General features: G+C 35.9%; 1 protein-coding gene across 6 annotated transcripts in view; it reads left to right on the top strand.

The window, feature by feature from the left end:
- TAF1B (TATA-box binding protein associated factor, RNA polymerase I subunit B) overlaps nucleotides 1–19,375 on the top strand; it is a 109,751-nt gene extending 90,376 nt beyond the window's left edge. For 5 of the 6 annotated variants that reach the window (XM_077153150.1, XM_077153154.1, XM_077153156.1 and 2 more), the window contains 3 exons: nucleotides 6,013–6,083; nucleotides 9,561–9,783; nucleotides 18,940–19,375. In XM_077153150.1, the coding sequence (XP_077009265.1) occupies nucleotides 6,013–6,083; nucleotides 9,561–9,783; nucleotides 18,940–19,141 (496 nt within the window). In that variant the 3' untranslated portion in view covers nucleotides 19,142–19,375. The other variant, XM_077153153.1, reaches the window with a different exon arrangement.
- The last annotated feature ends 5,408 nt before the right edge of the window (nucleotides 19,376–24,783 follow it).

Raw genomic sequence — 24,783 nt, forward strand, 5'->3', positions numbered from 1 at the left:
GACTGTTGGAATATTGATTAGTTTTGTGTTATGAAGATTGACATCTTTAAAATATTTAGTCTTCTAGTCCATGAACACAGTACATCTTTCCATTTATTTTTTTCAGCAGTATTTCTGTTTTTCTGTGTACAGATCCCTTACCTCCTTGGTTAAATTTATTCCTAGATATTTGATTCTTTTTAGTTACTATTATAAATAGAATTTTTTCTTGCTTTCCCTTTCAGATTGTTCATTGCTGTGATAATATTAATTTGAGGAATAATTTTATATTCTTTGATAAAAATCAAGGTCCCTCAAATGGGTTAAAATTATCAGTTTCCTCATTAGTAAAATGAGGCCAATAGTATATTCTTCTAGTTAAGAACTAATTTAACAGAGGTAGAACTAGATTCTTTTTCCTCTAAATTTATGAGAATTTTTAAGTATAGACAGACTCACAAGGGTAAATAAAGGACTGTGGGGAAAGGATCCTTACCAAAAGGAGAGAAGAATAACACTTCTCACTATTCAGTTTTGGCCCACAACGATAAATAGAAGGGGTAGTAGGCGAACTTATACTGGCAGCTTGTGAATCCCCTGGAAACTGAGTCGTTCCTTTGCCTTGTTGGAGAATAAATGGTTCTTCATTCAGTCAGTGGGTCTCAGTGGGTACAAGAATAGCAGCAAGAACAAGAAATTGTTGTGTTGTTTTTGGTGATCTGGAAGAATTAGCCATGGAGTCTTCCTTTTTGTGATGTCAGCTAGGGTTAGTCCTGACTGATGCTGACAGACCAGGTGTTCAGGACCCAGGAATCGTGGTAGTGACCAGGCATTCATTTGCCCAAATCAGAAACCTGTTTATACTTCCTGTATAGCTATTGGAGCCCAAATTCAGATTGCAGCATCAAATTGTATATGTAAGATATATTGAATAGTTTACCTAGAAGTGACCAGAGTAAGTCAATGTAGTTAAAAAATGGCATTTTTCCAAGGGAAGAAACTGTCCACGTATGCATTACCAAGACTCACCTTCATAGGGTCTGTGCTAAGGTCTAAGCTAACATATATAAACCACTCCTAAATAGTTCTTAGGCCTAAAACCCCTGTACATGCTGATTAACTGTCACTTTCCTCCTATTCTACCCCTATTTTTTAACATAAATTTCTGTTTTTCTGTGTTCTTCCAGAAGTCATCGTTTCTGTTGTTATCAGAGCATTTGCTATACTTAAGCATCAGTCCCTGTACATAAGGATATGAAAAAGAAAAATTTTCAACTCCAAGAATAGTTGAAAACAAACTGTTTAAGAGGCTGCTTTAATGATTTCTAGTTGTCATAGAAGATGTTTAGAGGAGCATGGGGGAGAATTAAAAAGCATGCAGAAAATGTTTGTAATCTTGGGTTAGAGAAAGATTTCTAACATGTGACATCAGAAGCATGCTCCATAAAAGAAAAAAAGTAGATAAACTAGATTTTGTCAAAAGTAAGAACTCCTGTCCTTCAAAAGACGCTGGTAAGAAAATAAGCTACAGACTAGGAGAAAATATTTGCAGATCACCTATCTGTAAAAAGATTGTCTCTAAATAATACAAAGAATTCTCATACAATGAGAAAACAAACAACCCAGTTTTTTAAATGGGCAAAAGATTTTAACAGGCACTTCACCAAAAAAGATACATAGATGTGAATAAGTGCATGAAAATATGTTCTGTGTCATTAGTAGGGAAATGCAAATTAAAACTACAATGAGAAATAATTATACACCAAATAGGATGGCAAAACAAAACAAGAAAACTAGAAGGAATACAAAATGGCTTAGTCATTTTGGGAACAATTTTGGCAATTTCTCATAAAGTTCAACATATACTTATACCACCTAATACTTTTCATTCCTAGATATTTACCCAAGTGAAATGAAAACCTAAGTTTGCATAAAAATCTGTGTGTGAATGTTTCTAGTGGCTTTACTCGTAATCACCAAAATATGACAACAACCCATATGTCCTCAGGTGGTGAATTGATAAGCAAACTGTAGTATATTCATACAGTGGAAGGAATGAACTTCTGATATACCCAGTAATATGAATAAAATTTAAGTGCATTATACTCAATGAAAGGCTCAAAAGGACTACCAAAATGATTCCATTTATATTACCTTCTGGGAAAGGCTGAACTACAGGGACAGAAAATAGAGCAGTGATTGCCAGTTTCTGAGGGTATGGAGAGGAGTTGGCTATCACGGGGTATTGGGGATTTTTTGTAGTTATTGAACTGTTCTGTATATTAATTGTAGTGGTAATCACACAACCCCATATGTTTGTCAAAATTCATAGAACTATGAGACTGAAGGGAAGCATACAGATAACTCAAACTAGAAAACATAAGGACTTCATGGCATGTTTTAGTTTTTATAGCTTTATGCAATGGGAAGAGGAAGGCAAAATAGACTTTTTTGAGTTAGACATGAATTTTATTGGGACCTACAGACAGGAGAGGATACTTCCTGATGGCAGCCGGTTGAGAAATGGAAGTTAGAGCTCTGCAAAGGGGGCAGGGTGAGTGTAAGGATTTATAAGGATTTAGAACAAGGGTGTCAGAACAAAGTTTCAGCAGGGTCTCATAATATGGGGATTTGGAGGTTTGTTATCAATAGTGATCAAGGGAGGGGAGTTTTGATGCCTTGTTTACGATAACATTTGCACATTCTTTCACCACCGAGGAAATCTGATGACCTCTAATGTCTGTCCTGGTCATGTAGGCAGCTATGTGCAATGACCTGCTCTCTATATGGAGGAGTATGCTGTCAACATGGAGGGAAATCCCGAGCCCTGGATCCCCACAATCCACCCCCCATGCAGCAGACTGTGCTGACTGTGGTCAGACATTGCATCCATATTCTACAACAACAGTATAAAATTTAGACAATAGGACACTAGGAGTCCTGTCCACAGGAATAACAACCCTATAAAGAGATACTGGCTAAGAAAAGAAATTAAACTGTTTCCCGATTACTAGGAGTATTGGGATAGAGTTATATAAGCTAATGGAGACATAGGGCTTTCCCCATGTACAATGTCCTGTAAATGAGAAAATTGTGGGGGTTTTTTGTTTTGTTTTGTTTTCCATATTTTCCGAGGCGTTGAGTTTTGCCAAGCTAGCAGGGTGTTCTACACAGTCCAATTTGCAGGGGTCTCAGTCCAAGGAAAGCTGGTAGTGCCTGAAATTGGCAAGTCAGTTCAAACCCATCACTGGGTTCGATTGTGGGCTTGAGTTACTGCTGAAGCCCACTGTAGGAATGTGTCTGCTAGGGTGCTGCGGGCAAAAAGAAAGATGTTTATAGGGAACAATAAGGGGTAATTCGTGCTGATCTAACAATATACATGCTGAAATTCCACTGGTTGATAACAAAGTACCAGGCAGAGGACTCCAAATTTCCCCAGCAAATCTTGAGAGTCCTCCACCATTATATCAGTTATTAATCTGGACATAAGAAGGGTCTACATAGTCATACATAAAGATCCCATGGGAATAGAAGACCCTGGATTGGTGATAAAGTTTATAACAGGTATTTTCTGAATAAATTGAGGACTTATAATATTTGGCTAACTCCTATTCCCCAGGGATTTAGGATTCCTAACGAACACAGCTGCATAGGCCAGCACCAAGGCTAATTGACTTGTTTTCCCCATTTTATATGGTTTGCTGCACAGGCAACAGCAAGTTATTACTATTTCCCTGCTTAGACTCTAAAGTGGCTGCCTTTTAATTTGTATTCTCAGTGCCTGTATTGGTCCTGCCCTTAGCATTTCAGCCAGGGCAGGTGCATTGCATCCTGGCGGGTTAAAGCCCAACAGAGCCTTTTAGTCCACTGCTGGAAGGACCTCTTATCATTTTTTAGCTGTTCCCTTAACAAACCGTTCATTTTTTTTTTTAACCATTCATTTTTATTATAAAGTCTGTACCTATGGGATTGATTATAAGGCAGAAGGAACATCCACATGATGTCCTGATGGAAGCATACTTCTGAAGAAGTGTTAGTATCAGAAGGAGTATCTAAACAGTTAATTTCAATGTTGTTATTTTAGATCACCTTTACCATTCTCTGGGCATATGACCCCAAAAAAATAATGCCTCTTTGATTATAGTATAATTGCCACCTGTGCAGGCATGTATTATGAATTCATAAGATACATGAATATATATAGAGAGATAGATAGAGAGATAGATAGATAGATAGATAGATAGGTAGGTAGATAGATAGATAGATAGATAGATAGATAGATAGATTAAGTATTCACAAGGAATTTTTAACCATGGGCATATCCAGGAATTGAGGTTGGACTGTTTAGAGAAGTTATTTATTGCTTGAGAGGTTTTTTTTTTTACCATAAATTTTTTTTTAATTTTTATTTATTTAAGCAAATGAATAATGAAAAATATCTTTTAAAAATTCAGACTCATTTATAAGCTCCCTGATATATTTTAAATTTCAAATGGCTCACTAAAATTTAGTTCATATAATTTTTATGAAGACCATCTCCCAAATAACATTGATTATATTGTTATTGCTATCTGACAATTAAGGAATTTTCATTTCTGTTCTTAACATTTTAAGTCACCATGAGAATTCAAAGTAGAAAATTAGCATCTCTGTTTTATGCAGTCATAATTTTACTGGTTTGGTCAAGTTTTTAAAAAGAGCCTTAAGAAAAATCTCAGTTCTTCAAATTGGTTAAAATGATAATTTGCTATCATAATATGATGAAAATATTTACTTTTATATGCATTTCTTTTCCCAGCATTAAAAATGAATGATGAAAAATTACCAGTTATAGAATACTATATATTAAAAAATGAAACTATGTGTGTTTCTAATTTGCTCTTCCTTATCAAGACAGTTCACAGATATTTCCTGAGAGCCTAGTAGTTATGGGCTTTGTGAACCACTGGATGATAATTAGGTCTAACAATTGTATAAGGGTTTTAAGAACCTTAACATACATTCTCTTATTTATTCCTCACCACAACCTGTGACCGTAACAGCCAAGTTTAGAGATGCTAAATTCATTTCTTTATTCATTTGTTCATTCATTCATTCTTCAACACATATGAGTTCCTACTCTGTCCCAGTCACTGCTAGAACTCTGTAAAGAAGAGTGAGATTCAGTCTCTCTCTGCCTTTGAAAACCTCTGTAACTTGTCAAGTTATTTACTCAAGATCATACCTCCAGAAAAGCGGCAGAGCTACATCTGATTTTTTACTCTTTCTCATGTGCCGTTGTGCCTCTCAAAATAAGAAAATGGACAAAAATCAAGGAATTAGTATTTATTTTTTGCTATAAATTATGAAAACCCTCTAGTGAACTCAGAGGTAAGGTAAATGAGACTAAAAAAATGAACTTTAAGTATTATCTTTGTTTCAGAGCAGCCATGTGTGCTTGACAAAACCTATCAGTGACCACCAGAACCAGAAATAGAATATGTCACTTCCTTTTGCCCTGAGTCAGGGGCTGGTTACCCCTTTTCTTCTTCATTCCCACAAGGAATAGGTAGGATAGATTTCCAGATTTTAAGTGCCAGAGAGAAATTTGACTAATAATTTTTACCCCTGTCATAGTTATCAGAATCAGAAATCCTGTCAACTTAGTCCTCAACAGAAGGTCAGCTGGGCAAAGGCAGGGAGCAACAGTTGTTTCCCAGGAGGCTCCCTTTACTTTATGAAAATGAACAGCAAGGGAATTTTGTGGTGAAGAAAGCCATCTCCAAGTTTATTTATAATTAGTAGGGTTTTTTTGTATGTCATAGGGGAGACTTTTATGAGCACATCATTCTGTTGGCCTGCTCTCTCATTTAATGCTACTTGCTTACTTCTAGGACTTAAACTGTAGAGATGTGTGTCCATAGGCCATTCTGAACCAAAGCTGTTACCCAGAATATCAGGAATTTCAGATACTGCTTCAGAGAACTATTCTCTAAAATGTGTTCAGATTTATTTCTTCCCTATCCTGCTGCAATTTTTTTCTTTCTTGAGTAGGTACTTTTGGAAAAGTGAAAAGCCACTCTACCACTCATCCATCGACAAATCAGTAGTATATAAAAGAAGAGGTGAGTTGACTTTTCTCTTATTAATGCTCACTTGCCACACAGTTGTAGAAAAGCTAAGTATCTTGACTTTGTTATACTTCTTAACAGATGTTCCAGAGCATATATTCATCCAAAGAAACATCATCCCCTTTAAGAAATCTCCTTAGGAATCTGTTTGTATCATTAACATATCAGTCTTCAAATAGAGCTTAAGTTTCCAACGAAAAACTAAAATCCTGTATTTTTATGACTTTTGGGAACTTTTTGTTTTGAAGAATTGCCATTTAGATTGTCTTATACTTTTTTTTTTTTAATAATTCTCAGTGGCTACAAATTTTTTTCCTTTGACACAAGTGTGATTTCTTTTATCAACCAGCAGGTATTAAAGCCAGATGTGGTAAATAAAATTGAATTGATAATATCTTACTTAGACAATACTGTTTGTGTTAAAAAATTAAAAAATAACTTTAAATGATTTTCTTGAATGGCTCATAAAATGTAATAGCTAGCACATTATTTTAAGTGTAATTACCTGTGCTTAATAGTGTGTGAATGTGGTAGATAGGGGAAGTTGAGAGCCATATATGTCACCAAAAGGAAAGGTTAAGCATGGGACTGTGTAATGCGGTTAATGTTGTGGCAGATAATGATTTTGATTAACAGTAGAAATATAAAAAAAGTCCTCCATGAGCTAGAACAAATGTGTGTAACTATTACAAGAAGTTAATAATAGAGTAGTATATGGGGAGAAAACGCACCTATTACAAACTATAGACTATAGTTAACAGTAATATCATAATATCCTTTCATCAGTAGAAGCAAATGTACCACACCAATGCTAGGGGTCAGTGATAGGGGGAGATAAAAGGTATAGTATATTCTGGGTTTTCTCTCTCTCTTTTAATATTCTCAAATTGATCTAAAATGAATGCTCAACTGTGATATGTTGATATTGTGAGCCATTGATTGTAATCTTTGAATGGTGTGTGACTATATCACAATAAAATTACATTTAAATTAAAACCCTTATTTCATTCTGAGTAAAAAGCCAGAATCTTGACAGTGTTCAGCAGGGCGCCACATGATCTGCTCCCCATACTCTCATTTCCTTGTTAGCCTCATCTTCTAAAATTCTCCCCCTTATTCCACTGCAGTTTCACTGGCCTCTTTGCAGTTCCCTATTCATCCTCATAGACATCAGGCATACTTCTGCCTTTGATTTATGCACTGGCTGTGCCTACTGTCTCGGATGCTTTTTCTCCATGTTTAAAATTAATTATTTTTCTTTTATCTGCCTGACTAACTCATTCACTTTAAAGTCTGCTTATAGTCACCTCTTCCATGAGTCTAACCCAAACGCTGCCAGAACTTGCCCCACTTCCCACCCCAGCACTTCTGATCTCCCAATCCCCCCCGCCTTTTTTTTTTTTTTAATAAACTAACATTGGTACTTTACTGTCAAGTAAATTAACATCTAATCCAGGATACCACTTTTCAGTTAGTTGCCATGTGTCCTTAGTCTCATCTGTCCTGTGACAGTTTCTCATTCTTTTCTTATTTTTCATGACCTCAACAATTCTGAGAAATATTGTTTTATAGAATGTCTCCAATTGGTTTTATCTAATCTTTCTTCTCATGGTTAAACTGAGGTAATAGGTTTTGGAGAGAAGGACCATAGAGATGAAGTGCCTTTGTCATCACATCATATGTATATCACTGGTGATGCTGACCATCATCATTTGGTTAAGATAATATTTGCCAGGTTTTTCACCATAAAGATGCCACTTTTCCCTTTTCATATCCTGTTCTTTAGAAGTGGGTCACTAAGTCCAGCCTACACTCAAAAAATGGGTAGTGGACTAAGATCTACACCCTAGAGGGAGCATTTACACATATTATTGGAATTCTTCTGGGAGGAAGATTTACCTCTTTTCCCCCATTAAAATATTTATTCAATCAGTATGGACTCGTATATATTTAGTTTATTCTTTGGGTCATAACCCAATACTTTGTTTGTTTTACCCAAATTGTTCCAACTTTGGCTAATGGGAGTTCCTTTAATTTGGTTCCTGTTTTCTTTGACATGTCCCTATCCATTTATTTTTTAAGCACTTCATTACTTTATCATATTATAAGATGTCCCAAGTTCATCTTGTATTTTTGCCACCCCACCTCTTCCTGATCCTTTTCATTCTCCTATACTTTTTCTTCCCCATATCTCTTCTGCCTTCTAATATACATTTTGATTGAACTTGTTTATTATAGTCCCTCTTTATTGTAGGCACTCAGTAAATACTTGTTGGGTGAGTGAATGAATTAAATGGCTCTGAATGCATTGTTAAGATGGGAATTTCAAAATATTTTGATTAATAACAACATCATTCGCATAAGTGTTTTGCTTTCCAAAGTGATTACTTTTATGAGGAAGATGTTCATTTGTATTTTGGACTTATCATCTCCACCGTTTCACCCCCCATTTCTAATTTTACTGTTGTTATCTTGGTTCAGACCCTCCACATCTTTTGCATACTTAAATAGTCTCATAATTATTCTCACTCCATGTCATTTTTCTTCACCTCAGTCCATCCTCTCGATCTTCTAAATCATCTTCTAGATCTTCTAATCTTTTCAAACACAGAACTGATCATATTAATTTTCTGTCTAAAGCCCTTAATGGTCTCCTATTGTCAACAAATAAGATCCAAATCCTATATCCTAGTGCATAAATTTTTCCTCAGTCTGATCCATACCCATCTCACTGGGGTGTTTTATACACCATTACTTCATTCTTTTTGTTTCCAATTTGCCTTTTCTACAGAACTCCCACCCCCTTTAACTGACAAACATCTCCTTATCTTATGAGACTTCTGTCAAACTTGACCTCATGTATGTAGAAGTGTTAAGGTTAGAGGAACATGATGTATACAACCTACTCGAAAATGTTAAGGAAAGAAGAGAGGGAGGGAGGGAGGCAGGGAAGGAGGAAGGAAAGAGGTAAATGCTAATAGTGGGTAAATTTCAGTATCCGGTGGGGGTGTGCTTTGGAGTTCTGTATATCGTTTCTCTATGACATTTGCAGTTTTCCTGTAAGTTTGGAATATTTCAAAATAAAAAGTTAAAAAGAAAAAAGCACAAACCATGACCTTCTCTAAGAAGATGTTTCAGAGCTCTATCATCCAATAGAGCTGACCACTTCTTGCTTTTAGGCTTACTCTATTCTTTACATGGTTCCATTCTTCATTGCAATTACTAGTTACTTGTTTGTCTTTCCTATGCTAGACTCTAAGGTCTTTGAGACCAGAGATTATGATTAATACAGAATTGTATTAAAACAGGTACATAGTACAATGCCCAATATATAGTAGATGATAAATATTTTCAACAATGAGTGAATATAAATTTAGCCATATTTATTTAAAAATAAGTATTTTTATTGCAAACTTTGTGTTTTAACATTAGTTTTTGTTTTATTCTTTTCTTTTGTTTCTCCATTTCCAGAAATGGTAGTGAATCTGCAGAAACAATTTAGCACACTGGTTGATTCAATACCAGTTGTTGTAAAAAAAGGTCCTTCCAGTTTTCAGTTCAGCTGGACTGAAGAAGACACTGATAGAATTTGTTTCCATGGACATAGCCTTCAAGGAATCTTGAAAAGGAAAGGCCAATCACTGACAACCAAGAATTCACTATATTGGCTTAGTACACAGAAATTCTGTAAAAGGTTTGTGATGCTTTTAGAATTCAAAAGAAAAGGTATAAGACATGGTGAAATATCAAGTTTGACCTGAACTAGTGTTCTTTTCTAATTTAAAAAAAAAAAGTCATATATGATTCAAAGAAAAAGTTCACAATAATAAGAGCCGTATAGGTTATTTGTTGGAAATTAGAAGGTGGTGAGATTATACTCAGGATAATCAGCATTATACATTATCTGTATAAGAGTTTTAGGGATGCTGATAAAGATCAAGAAAGATGATATAGCATAGTTAGCACAAACCTGTTCCTTCTAGCTAAAATAGTCTGCAGTGAAACAGCCAAAGCAATAGAAATACAAATGAATGCCAATCAGGAAAACACACTATTTTTTAATACATAGCCTTTATTTTTCTGAACAAGTTACTAACATTGTACCCCTTTACCTCTTAATACTTCCTTATGTATTTTCTAAGAGTAAGGATATTATTTTAAGTACTACATTCCAGTTATCAAATTCAGGAAATTTAATATGTTTGATATTATTATCTAACCTGCAGTCCATATTCTGATTATTTTTGGTAGTCTCAACAGTGTCCTTCATAGCACTTTTTTCCTCCAGTCCAGGAGTAGGTATTACGTTTATTTATTGAATCTCCTGAGTCTCCTTTAATCAGGTTGTTCCTCAGCCTTTGTCTTCTATGATATTGGTCTGTATCCTTCAAAGACATCAGTTATTTTCTAGAATGCTTTTCAGCTTAAGTTTGTGTGACATTACCTCATGTTTAGATTTAGGTTATGCATCCCTGACTAGAATAGATGATATGTTCTTCTCAGTGTATTGCATTTGGAGACACAGATGTTATTATAGGTCACTTGTTCAAGGTGTCATGTGCTTTCTCCACAATATAGTTTCTGCTTCCCTTTGCAATTTAATAAGAAATCTGTAGGGAGACACTTTATGACAAGGCAAATATCCTGTTCCTCATTAAACTTTCCACCTTTGATTTAGCATTCATTGATGATTCTTACCTAAGCCAATCTTGACCCCTATGGTTATAAAATGGTGATTTTCTAACCCACACCCTACACATGAATCAGTTGGTATTTACTGTAAGGAAGAGCCCTACCATCAGCATGGACTCATGGGTACCTAGTTCATTCAGGAGTTAAATCATTACCTTTTTTATTTTGATGCTCAAATTGTCCCAGATTTGATCACTGAAAGCCCCTTCAAGCTGTATCCTTTTGGCATGCCCAGTCATTTAATTTATGTTTTAATCTATTTTACTATTATTTATTTTTCGGGTACTTCCTCGCTTCATAGCACAGTAATATGTTCCAGGCTTATCTTATATCTGTGTCTCTGTCTCATCCTGGAATCAGCCATTTCTCCAAAGAATCTTAGGTCCTTTTCACATTGTTTAAAAATCACATAAGAACAAATATTTTCTGATGCCACATATTTTTTAAAATTTTTTATTAATTAAAAAAAATTACAAGAAACAAACATTCCCAACACATACACTCAGCAATTCACAATATCATCACATAGTTGCATATTCATCATCATGATCATTTCCCAGAACATTAGCATCAATTCAGAAAAAGAAATAAAAAGACAACAGAAAAATACAATAAACAGAAAAAAAAAATTTTACATGCCATACCCCTTACTGATCCCTTTCATTGATCACTAGCATTTCAAACTAAATCTATTTTAACATTTGTTCTCCCTATTATTTATTTTTATTCCATATGTTCCTCTCATCTGTTGACAAGGTAGATAAAAGGAGCATCAGACACAAGGTTTTCACAATCACACAGTCACACTGTGAAAGCTCTATCATTATACACAGTCACACTGTGAAAGCTATATCATTATACAATCATCATCAAGAAACATGGCTACTGGAACACAGCTCTACATTTTCAGGCAGTTCCCTCCAGCCTCTCCATTACATCTTGGATAACAAGGTGATATCTACTTAATGCGTTAGAATAACCTCCAGGATAACCTCTGCACTCTGTTTGGAATCTCTCAGCCATTGACATTTTGTCTCATTTCACTCTTCCCCCTTTTGGTCAAGAAGGTTTTCTCAATCCCTTGATGCTGGGTCTCAGCTCATTCTAGAGTTTTTCTCAATCCCTTGATGCTGAATCTCAGCTCATTCTGGGATTTCTGTCCCACGCTGCCAGGAAGATCCACATCCCTGGTAGTCATGTCCCACATAGACGGGAAGGGTGGTGAGTCTGCTTGCTGTGTTGGCGAGAGAGAGAGGCCACATCTGAGCAACAAAAGAGGTTCTCTTGGGGGTGACTCTTAGGCTTAATTTTAAGTAGGCTTGACCTATCCCCTGTGGGGTTAAGTTTCATATGAACAAACCCCAAGACTGGGGGCTCAGCCTCTAACTTTGGTTGTCTGGACTGCTTGTGAGAATACCAAGAATTCAACTTGGGGAAGTTGAGTTTTCCCCCGTTCTCACCATTCCCCAAAGGGGACTTTGCAAATACTTTTCCACTCACTGATCAAATCACTCTGGGATTCATCAGGTGATGCCACATATTTTAAATTGCTCCATCTCTAAGCAACATTGTGCTTATTAACGAAATGGATAGAATTTCCTATTAAAAATTCATAGGACATTTATAGCTTTCATAAATTATTATGGTATCATGACCAAAAATGTGCACAAAAAAGAAAGTAAATTACTTCTGAACTAAAATTTCTCTTTAGATTACCAAGGGTACAGTTGGAAACATTATAAATTATGTGGCAGGTCAGCAGAACATAGTAGAATGAGCTAGATTTGTTGTTAGGAGCCTGAGGTTCAAATTCTAGCTCTAATACATACCAGCCAGGTGGCCTTGTAAAATTTATTTCAGTTCCCTGAGATTTAATTCAAGTCCTTCTCATCAAAATCTGGATGATCTTACCATCTTAAAGAGTTATTATAAAAATGAAATATGATAATGTACTTGAAAGCATTTGATATAGTGCTTTACCAAGCAGTATGGGTGGAATATAATTAGGCAATTAATTAAATACTAGTGTTTTTTACCTTCTTCTCTTTCTCATTCGTAGGAAAATAAATGGAGATTTTAGTTTGAGCTTCATAAAGATACCGAAATAAGTTTTAATAGTCATCTTTAGAAATGTAAAGTTGACTTCCCACATAAAAATGCAATCAGATAAATGAGAATAATGGAAAAATTTTAAAAGGCCATTTCTAAAATAGTACCTACCCAATATCTAGGGACTAACATATATTGACAAACATCTGAGGGGAAAGCGCCATTAAAGACAAGAAAGTAATACAGAGGATGAAGAATCTTATTTTTAATGAGAAATTTGGGAATCAACTGCATGAATGAAGGAATTATTTATTTTTATTTTAATTAATAAAAATAAATGTATTTTTATATAAATAAATATATTAAAATTTTTATATAAATAAATAAAGTGTAATATATTATGTATTTGTATATCCAGTATAAAAATACCAGTAAATATCAGTACTAATTACCACTGAGATTTAGTCCAATTGCTTAATTTCTGACTTTTTTTCCTTTCTCTACCCTCTGCATTTCATGTTCAGATACTCTCAATATATATTAAGTATGGGTGCGTGAAGTCTAAGAAACAGCTTACTTTTACAATAATTGAGTTTGGAGAAAATGGGATTAAAGATAGGAAACTGAATTGAGGGAAGCAATCTGTATTGGATATAGCAAAAATTCCATGATGATCAAAAAGTAAAATATATACAAGCTTTTGACTTAGGTCAGTTTTAATTATCAGCTTTTTGGCATACTGGGTTACTGTATTCTCAAATTTCTTACTTAGTAATAGGCTGACCTTTATGTCTTTTTATTTTTTTTCCTGAAGGATTTTATATTCCTTATATATGGTGGATGTTAGACTAATGCACAATAAGTTTTTATTTAGGTAATTTATTTCATATGATTCAGGAAATTTCATTACATACTAGGGACTGAAAAACTTATTATTCCACAAAATGCAAAATTTGTTCTTTCTTTAATTGCACTGAAATTCAATTCGCAAGGTATTTCTGATCCCTTGTCCTAAATCATAGGTGGATACAAAGATAAATAAAGAAGTTTCTTATTTATCAGTTGGAAAGAAGATATCTTTCATGAGAGTGTGTATGTGTTTTCTCTACTTTGCTTATGTAGTATCTTAATAGCTGTAGAGAGAAATATACAGATTAAAAACTACAGGGACAGTTAATAGGTATATAAAGATGTCCACTGTGAAATTCTTTCAAATTTATGTTTGAAATATTACATAATAAATGTTGGGAAGAAAACTAAAGAGGTTTAGGCTATGCCTATTTTAATTTTTAGTCCAATTTTATATAATAGTAATGAAAACGCATTTTAAGTAAACTAGTTTAATGACTTTGAAGTCACTTCATTACTCAGTTTCTTCATATTTAAAATAAAAGGATTAGGCTAATGTTTTTCCCTCACTAAAATTCTAAGTACAAGGACTTTTCTTGTTGTAACTACATTGTTATACTAATCTTATCCCTATATTGACATGGAGAAATTGTCTATTAAGAAAAATTTCCACAGTAGTTAAGATTTGCTGTAGCATCAGGCTGTTCGTATTCCAGGTTTGCTATTTGCTAGTTGTGGAAAGGTTATTTACTGTATCTATAGTTCTGCTGCTCCAATTGTAAAAATAGAGGTAGCACTGATCTGCTCTACTCAAAATCTCCAGGTCCAGAGTCTCCCATCTCATTCAGAGTGAAATCTAAAGCTCTACGATACCTACAAGATCCTGCCTGACCCACCTCTCTGTTACTTGTCTCACCTTATCTGTTCCTTCCCTTATCCTGCTCATTCCCTCTGTTCACATTGGCTGCCTTGCTACTCCTGGACCTTTCCGAACACACTCCTGACTCAGGCCTTTGAAGTCTGGCTGGATTGCTCTTTCCCAGATATTCACATAGGCTAAGTTGCAGGTTTTTGCTCAGATTTCACCTCCTTAGAGAGGCCTTCTTTAACCATCCTCTAAAATAGCACAAACCCTACCCTCATATACAACCCACCTGTCTCTGTCCCCCTTGCCTGTTTCAGTTTTCTTTATAGCTCTTATTACTATTGAATGTTACATTATGTCATATACATGTTATATTACTATGTATTGATTTTGATTTTCAGCCTCCCAATTGTAGAATGTAAAGTCCTTGAGAGCGGGGTCTCCTATTTTATTTAATGTCAAATCCCAGAGGGTAAAACAGGTTCTCTAACATAGTAGGTGCTCAGGAAGTATTTGTTGAATGAATGAATGAAAAATAGAACCTTCCTGATAGGATTTTGTGATAATTAAATGAAATAGTTGCTGTCTGTTATATAGTACTCAGTAACTATGACGATTATCATTTTTAAAAAAATACTAATTTTCTATTAAAGAGTTTTACTTCCTGAGTTAAGTATTCAATCAAAGATAATGAAATATAGAGAATACAGTAGCAGCTAATAAAATGAAATTATCCAGGGTGGGAACAGTGGCTCAGTGGCAGAATTCTCACCTGCCATGCTGGAGACCCAGGTTCAATTCCCGGAGCCTGCCCATGCCAAAAACAAAAAAAAACAACCAAAAACAATGAAATTATCCATATTAAAATCTGCTGTTTGTAAAAAACTAAACTTTTAGTTGAGTCTGTATGATTAAAGAGTGACACTGTTTAGTAGCAGCAAAGTCCAGCGTTCTAATCTGGAGTCAGCTCCAGGTCTGAGGTTATACCTTCTTTCTCAGTGCAATGGCGTTTTCAGACTTTAAGATTTCATTGAGAGGAGATTAGTAGTTCTGGGCCAGTGAGGAGCACTTCCACAACATCAGCAAGTTAAGAAGTATGTGTGGGCTACCTCTGCTTGCAGAGTTGGTAATGAGTTGTGGTGTAACTTTATACCTTTGTGGTTTTCAGATGACACATTTAGTAGATTTTTGGATATTCTTCTAAGATTTAATACTATAAAGACAGTAAGTTAGAAATAGACCTTGGTATAGTCAGAGATGAAACAGCCAAGATTTTTTTTTCTGTGTTAAGTATATAAGGTTAAACTACAACATATAGGTGAAGTTTCACTAATACCTTGACTTCATGCACCAAAATTATTTGTCAATGGTGTCTATTTTAGAATACGAACTAGAATCACAAAGTAAGCAAAAAAGCGTCTAGCCAGTCAATACAAATGTCACAAAGTCTGACCTCTAAAGCGTACGTACTTTTCCTCAGAGAATCCCTTAGTCCTTCACTGAGAACCTGCTTACTCTTCCTTTCTGTATGTTTCTTTCAGGATTAGCTGTCTGATTGCCAAAAAAAAGAAACAAAGTGGGGTGGAGGGGAGACTGAGAGCCCTCCTGCCAAAAGGCACGTTGACAGCAAACAAATGACATGGTACACGATTCATAGCTGTACATAAGTAAAGAGGCCTTATGGCAGCTCTGTTTCAGCACAGTGCACGTTCCAAGATACTGTAGTGTTTTCTTTGGTTTGTTTTTCTTCGTTGTATTTTCTAATATTTCTACACTAAAAGTGGACAGCTTCTAATAATATAATTATAAAGCTTAAAAAATTATGCTGAATATGTTCTGTTTAGGACAACCAAGAAATGCATACTTGTTTTTAAAGCTTTCAAAAATTATCCTTCATGGTTAAAATGAAGTTTTGATGCTTAAGAGAGCAAATCTTCAGCTATATAGAGAATTTTTTATACAAAAGGACTCATTTCTGAGGATTCAGAAGAGAAAATTTTACTGTAAAATAATGTGAGAACACTCAGACCTTGAGAATCCAGCAGAGAGAGGCCAAAAGAGCACCTCAGATATGGGAGATTGTCTGTCCTTATCTGAGACAGAGCTAACAATCTGAATGAATTTAAATGCTCTGTATATTTTTCAAAATTTTGTATGTCCTTGTCTGTGAATAGGCCAGTGACTGACAATTAGTTAGGTCAAAACACCTGTTGTAGGTGGTGACTATTCAGATACCTATTCCAAACTATCTTGAAAGTGGCAGATAGATCATCTTGCCTTCCAGAGGACAAGATACAACTGTGGTTTTCAAATTGTATTCCAAGATACATGGGTGGTTCAGTGGTAGAATGCCCGGTTTCCATGTGGGAGATCCGGGTTTGATTCCTGGACCATGTACCCTCCTCCAAAAAAAAAAAATTGTCTTCCTGAGGAAATGAAGATGTGATGCTCAGGCTGTTATGACTGAGACTATCAGAGTGATTCCTGTTTAAAATGTTTGTTGAGTTTATGCCAAATTAATGTTAAAATTTTAATTTGTCAATTTGTCACAATAAGATATTTCTAACAGGATCTTTTTGTTTTGTTTTGTTTTTTACCTTAAAAAAAAAGTTTAAAAATCTTACACCTAATGTAATCCCTAATATTATGAGGTCTCCAATGATTTTTTTTTGACCCTTACATTGCTGAAGTAGTTTCTGAGATCCTCTTCTATACATCTATCTGTCTATCTGACTATCTATCTTTCTGATATAGAAGTCACGCTTTCCTTAATGTCCCCTGAGTGTAAGAGAAACAATAATTTTACCCTTTTTGCCATAACATTTTAACTTCAAGTTTGTTTGAAGGAACCTCAATATAGCTGAAATTTAAAAATTATAAAGAAAAGTTAGAGGCCACCATATATGTGAGAGTTTCTAAAAATTGCTTGTATTTGATTTCTGTTAAACTAGCCGATGAACACACACTTGAGGTTTTTAAATTTCCTGCTACTGAACATTGTGTGACTTTTTTGTGTAATATTAAAATATCTTTAAGATTGTATGAAAAAACAAAAAATCCTTTTTAAGGAGTATAGGAGAAACGAACATTTTTTTGAGCCCTTACTCTGTGCCAGGCATTGGGTTAAGTGCTTAATATACATTCGTATTTAATCTTTTTATCTAGCCTTATGAGGGAGGTACCATTAAGTTTTCCTGTTTTATGGGTGAGAGAGTGAAGACGAGATATCCACAGCCACAGCTGATAGGTGACAGATATTTGTGGTATAAATCATAAACATTCTTTCAGGAATTTAGGACCATATGTTATATGTCATAATATCTAAAAGTTCATATTATTTGTTTTCAGACATTTTTAATGAAAATTTCAAGTATATTCAAAAATAGAATAGTAAAATGAATCCCCTTGTACCCATCACCCAGCTTCAACAATTATCAAATGGCTAAACTTGTTTCTCCCATGCCACAACTTACTCCTTCATCTTTCCATCCCACAGATTGTTTTTGAAATAAATCCCAGAGATATCATTTCATCTATAAATATTTTTTAAACAAAACCATAATACCATTTGCCAGACCTAAAAAATTAATAGTAATTCCTTAATATTACCAAATGTGAATTTTCCTAAATTGTTACCTAATTTTTTTTTAAATGTGTTTGACTCACAATCCAATTAGGCCCCACACCTTCTAAGTGGTTGCTTTATCCTTTAAATATATTTTAATTCAGAAGTTCCTCCATCTTTGTCTCTTTTTTATTCCCTTGCAATTTGCTTCTTATGTAAGCCAGGTAATTTGTTCTGTACTATTTTCCCATAGTCTGTATTTTGCTGATTATAGCTTATGATATCATTTAATATGATCCTCTGTCCCCTGTATCACCTATCCCTTGGGAGTGAAAGATTTGGTCATATTCAAGGTTCTACTATTTTAAAGCGAGTGGAATTGCTTTTAAAACTCTTCTTTCTACCATACCTACATGATTGCAAACTCAGTAATAAAGCCGGTGTTTTATTTTGGTCGGGGAGTGGGGGGGATGATTGTTTTCTTCTGTTTGTTTTAGTAATATCTCCAGACTCCCCCTCTGTACTTTTGTTTGCCCTGACCATGTATAAAAGGTGGTGGGTCATTTAGAGCAGAAGAACCTGGGCAAAGGGTTGACAGACTTGGCCCCTAGTACCACCCTGGGTCCCTTGTATGGGCCATGAACAGTGCTAAAAAGGGTTTTCCTTTGAAAAATTAAGGAGTTTTACCAAATTGTTTTAAGTTTCCTTCCAGCTCAGGGTACTATTTTAAGCCTAACTGCTTAATTATGTGGGAGATGTTCAAGATATAATTGCATACATTTCTAAATTGCCGTTTAAAGATAACTTATTCCTATTTCTTCCCTTTCTAGCTACTGTAAACATGTGACAACCTATGAAGAATCTAATTTTTCTCTGAGTTATCAGTTTATAATAAATCTTTTCTCCTTCTTGCTAAGAATAAAGACCTCCTTGCTCCATGCGGAAGTGAGCTTAATTGAAAAGAGACTTTTTAAAACAAAATATAGTAAAACGAAAAAGAAATCAAGATCCAAGAAAGTGAGAAGATGTTGAGAGAAGTGAAATAGAAACTTTCTCAGGAAAATATTTTAATAGATACAGTAATGTGAAATTATAATATGGCATTCAAGAGAATTGTGGAAAATAAAATCTTATCATATGTATATGTATGATATGTATGTATGACAGGTACAAGTACTTACAAAGATTTATTTTAGAAAACAAGTGAACTTGGAATTCATTTTTTAAGTTATGAATGTTCTTTAAATAAAACAAAAATAATTGGTATCCAGAAATTCAGTATTCACTGTATCTTATAATATCCAGTATTCATTGTATTTTAAAGCAAAATTTGTTTTTTAAAAAAGATCACTTCCTTACTCTTTATACGCTGAAGTAAATCCCAGGTGGCCCCACTATGGCACTTGCATCAGGTGAAATTCCCCTACTGATTGTGCCACTTCAGCTCCCACTGGCCCCGGAAATCCTCAGTCCTAGGACGGTCCTCTACCCTCTACCAGCTGCTTTCCATATCCTCTCTGGATATCTATTTACCTCTAGATCCCTACAACTCTTGGGTATGGCTTAGTAGGCTGGGCAGATGTGTCTTTTCTGCTACACTTACCCTGGATTGGCAGAGGGGCACCGTAAAGGTTGTCTCCTCAAGCCCTGTCTGCCTATAAATACTTGCCCCAGCTATTCTTAAACTACAGAGGTTCACAATTAGTCATTTAGCAGAAGTAAGCTAAGCACCATAATGGCTGGACACAGAGCCCAGTGGAAGTAGAGAAGAGCTTTCCTGCAGAAAGCTCAGAGCATGCAGGAGCTGGTTTCCAGATGAGGAGCCTCTGGTTCCAAGGCTGCCCTATTTTAAATCTCTTTTCAGGGGAAGTAATAAATGAAGTAGAGTGACTGATATTTATTGATTTGGGTGTAATCTCTTTTATGAACAAACCTTACTTCATGTTTGTTTGTTTCAATTAAATTCCTTACCACTAAAGTGAAATGTAATTTTTCCATTTAGGTGACCAGCCTAAAGGAAAATAAAACCAAGTGAGATTTCATATGGTTTCAGATCCAGTAACTACTCTAATAGAGGAAGTCAGATATTTCTTGGAGATGAAAATGAAATACAGATACTTCTGAAAACTCGATCAGTCTGAGGTCATAGCCTTAGAGATAATGCTAAATACATGCTGAAATTAAGTTAAATTTAGTGGTTTTTATTGTCTTAGACTCATATTTGCATCATCAAAACATCATGGAAAGTAGAGCTGTGAAACATTAAGCACCTATTTTGTGTGTTAAACATTTTACATGTTTTCTCACCTGATGTAATTGGATAGATCTATTCATCTGTAATTATAGCAATTAAATTTTGGTCCTAGCAGACTATAACAGAAACTAAATTTTAAAATCAGTGAATGTACAATGAAAGTCTTTTTCTAGAAACATTTTCATTTTTTGAGAATGTAGAATATTGACTCAAGTAGCTCATTCATCTACAAGGATCAGTTTAAAAAATTGTTTTTAATATTTTTATTGACACATCTTCACACACATACATTCCATACATGGTGTACAATCAATGGCTCACAATATCGTCACATAGTTGTGTATTCATCACCATGATCATCTTTTCAGAACACTTGCATCACTTCAGAAAAAGAAATAAAATGAAAAAACTCATACGTACCATACCCCTTACCCCTCCCTCTCATTGACCACTAGTATTTCCATCTACCCAATTTATTTTACCCCTTATTCTCCCATTATTTATTTGGTTTTTTTTTTCATTTTTTTCCTACTCATCTGTCCATACCATGGGTAAAAGGGGCATCAGAAACAAGGTTTTCACAATCACATAGTCACATAGCAGGTTCCAGCTCAGTTTGAAATTTTTAGTTTTTTTTTTTTTTTTCAATCTTTCCCCAAAAGGTTTCCTTAGGCAGTTTGAGACTTCAGGGTTAGACTTCAAAGGACAGGGAATGTCTCCTACCTGCCAGCTTTGCATCCTCTTGCAATGGATCAATCACGGTTAGGGGAATGTAATGATGGCTAACCCAATGCTGAGCCAACTCCCTGTCTCACCTCACTGAAGGAGAGCATTTCTCTGCAGTTGCTACAGGCCTTTGCCACCACAGAAGTGGAACCGCCTTCTAAAGGCCAAAGAAAGGAGGGTTAGCCTGGGGCTGGAGCAGTGTAGTTCCTAGCAGCAGGAAACTGCACTGTAGAGTGTCTATAGTTCTTTGTTATCGCTTTGGTTTTTGAATTTTTGCTCCACTGTATCAAAACCACCTAAAAGAAAAAGCTGTGTTAATTTAATCCTGTATTTACATAGAAAGGGACATTGCTTAAGAGGAAAGAAGGAGTCTTATTTCCTGAATCTTAAAGAAAAACTTAAATAGAATTTGGAATGTGTGGCTGCCTATAAAAGTTCTGTGAATTATACATTGCAGATAGTTAATAGTGTGTATTTTTATCTTAAGTGTGTAGACAGTGAATCTTTGAAAGTTGAGTAAATTCAGCCAGAATTAAGTCTCTTTCAAAATTTAACAAGCAGCTTTTAGTGTATGTTCCCTTGTTTTGTGCCCTTGTGGAGTATTTAAACAAAGTGTTTTTAGTGCCAGACTCACCTGATAATAACACTAGGACTTGAGAAGAGCTTACAAAAGAGTACTTTTATTGACTTTATAAATTAAGAACCTGGTATTTCAGGTCACTTGGCCTTTTACCCTTCTGAAACATTTATTACCATCTGGAACAATTAGTACATGTTTTATGGATATTTATGTTGAACTGGGTGACTCACAGATACTCCCAAAGGGATTTTTAAGTTAGAATATCACTTATATGCGATTACCTTTTATCGGCATTGTTGCTCAAATTTATTTAAATTAATTTATTAAGTTAAACATTACCTAAAATGAAGACTGCGATCTCTGAATTTTAAAACTCCTGGGTTAAAAAGCAGGAAAAATTTGTTCCTTACAATATTGGGCAATAAGGAAATATAAAACAAGCTTACTTATCTTGACCTTTCTCTTAGAGATTCACACTAGAATAAAAGTCCTCAGGCGGTCTCCTCACTTCTGATCCCTTTGCTCCTAGGCAGTCACCCTGCTCAGACCCTCAAAGCCTTGCAGCTGATGTATGCTGGTGGATGCCGGAGGGTCCTTCACCTCCGACCCTTTCCAGGTCTCCACTGGTGCTCCCCCTCTGCAGCTATCCTACCAAAATATGGTTTGCAGGTGCCAATCCCTCTCCATTCCAAAATTGCTCCTTGCTCTCTGTCCATTGCGTTTCTCAAAGTGATGGCACTCCATCAGAACCACATGTGATGCTTGTTAAAAATGTCCCTATGCCCACCCTCACCCCACCCCACCCCCACATCAGCCAGTGGCTAGAGTGGGTGGGATGATCTCTGAGAATCTACATTTTATCTTCCCTGCATCCCCATGCCCCATAGGCAATTCTGATGCCCTGGGAGATTAGAGACTGTCCAACAGTCCTTCCTACTCCAACCGGAGCTCAGCTCCAGCTGCTGCTTCCTCTACTCCCAGGCCCTTCAGTTCTCTCCATGCTTCCTCAACTTCCTTCACCACTCTACCTGAAAAATCCCCCTACTCCTCTGCTATGCATTGAATTGCATCCCCCAAAAGACATGTTCAAGTCCTAACCCCCAGTTTGTGAATATGACCTCATTTACAAATAGGGTCTTTGAAGAGCTTATTAAGATGAAACCAGTATGACCGGTGTCATATCAGAAGGGGAGAGAGACAGACAAGAAATGGGAGAACACCATGTGAAAGCAGAACAAAAAAAGAAGGCCATGTAGAGACTGAAGCAGAGATGCATCTGCAACCAGGAAAGATCTAGGATGGCTGGCAAACCACTGAAAGCTAGAATAGGCAAGAGAGGATTCTCCCTTCAGGCTAGAGGATTCTCCCTTCAGGCTAAAGATGTAGCATAGCTGACTCTTTGATTTTGAACTTCCAGCTTCCAGAACTGAGAGTCAATAAACTTCTGTTGTTTTGAGTCCCCCAGTTTGTGGCACTTGGTTACGGCAGCCCTAGCAAGCTAAGACAATCCCTTCCATGAGTCTTCCTCAGCATCAGTGTAAGCTGTCTTTCAATTCCTCAGCACTGACAGCATGTCCTATTTTTGACAATTAGAAGAGCCTTTTATGTATGTCTTCTGTTTTCCTAACTAGGCAGTAAGCCTTGTGAGATTGGATCATTTATCATGGCTCCTTATAGAATCCAGTAGATGCTCAGTAAATGTCTTTGATGAAAAAGGGGGGAAAATCGCAGTAGTAATTAAAATTACTGTTCAGTGAATGAACTCAGTTTTCTGCCTTCCAAATGTTGGTTTTCAATCAGCTGAAGCACTTTTAAGACTGAAGGGAAAAAAAGTTGTTTTTTTCCTTCAAATATCAAATATTGTTTAACTCATTTCATCCTCTCAACAACCCTATGATGTGGTACTACGTTATTTTTCAAATAAGGATAGTAAGACCTGGAGAAGTTAAGTTCCTTGTGCAGGTCACACAGTAAATGTTGGAGCCAAGCTCTGATCCCAGGCAGTCTGGCTCCAGAGTCCGTGGGCTTTGTCACCTTATAGTAACTGCCTCTCAAAGCCTGGTTGTGTCATTTTGGAATCTAAGGAACCCAAATGCTATTTAGAAGAAGAAAACATTCTTAGCGTTTATGACTAGAGTATATACTCATCACCCCCCTCCTCCAACCCTCAAGCCTAAACCTGTTCTTCCTCTATGTTCCTTGTTTCTCAATTATAGCACCATTCACTTAATCACCCAAGCTATAAATCTCCAACCCCTCCCTATCTGTCACCCCCAATATCTCATCAGTCACTCAGCTCTGACATTTCTCCCACCAAGTACCTCTCACCAGTATCTTCCCTCCATTCATTTAGTCATGGCCCAGTTCAGACCCTCATGATCTCTTTCCTGGTTGGTTGTGAAACCTCACTCTTCTCCAACATTATCATTCTTCTGCCAGTTATTTTCCAAAATAGATCTAATAACACTCTTAGGCTCAAGATCCTGCAATGACTCTTTGGTGCCTGCCTACAGACCCAAAGGCCTGGCCTTGGAGGTCCATTAGAGTATGGCTCTTACACAACTTTCCTTGTGTTATGCTCCACCATTACTCCTTCCATCCCAGGCAAAGGTCAAGGACTCAGGAACAAGCCACAACATCTCACTCCCCGGAACCTTTGCCCAGGTGCTCTATCAGAAATGCCCTTCACCCTCTTCTGCTATAGAACCTCACTTTTCCTTTATGACCCTACTCACATGCCATCTCTTCTATTTTCCCTTTCCCAACTCAATTCCTCCAGGGTGGAATTTGTTACCAAAGCATGTAGTCCACAACTCCATTACACTGTTTATAACATTTATGCTAATATGTCTGTGTCTCTAGATTGAGCTCATTGAGTGCTGGACCATGATTTAGTTGTGTATGTCCAGTGCCAGCGCGGTAGATAGGATAGGCACAGTGGATAGGTAGTCTGAGTGCTTAGTAGGAGAGTTCAAGATTAAGAAACTTGAGACAGTCTGTGAAAAAATAATTCACAATAAGATAATAATATAGGGGATATGCCGCATAGGAAAATCTAAGACGTTTTATACATTTAATGTATAATAATGGGGTTTATGCAACTTTCATGTACCA

The sequence above is a fragment of the Tamandua tetradactyla genome, chromosome 3 (assembly GCF_023851605.1).
Source record: "Tamandua tetradactyla isolate mTamTet1 chromosome 3, mTamTet1.pri, whole genome shotgun sequence".
Classification (NCBI taxonomy): Eukaryota; Metazoa; Chordata; class Mammalia; order Pilosa; family Myrmecophagidae; genus Tamandua; species Tamandua tetradactyla.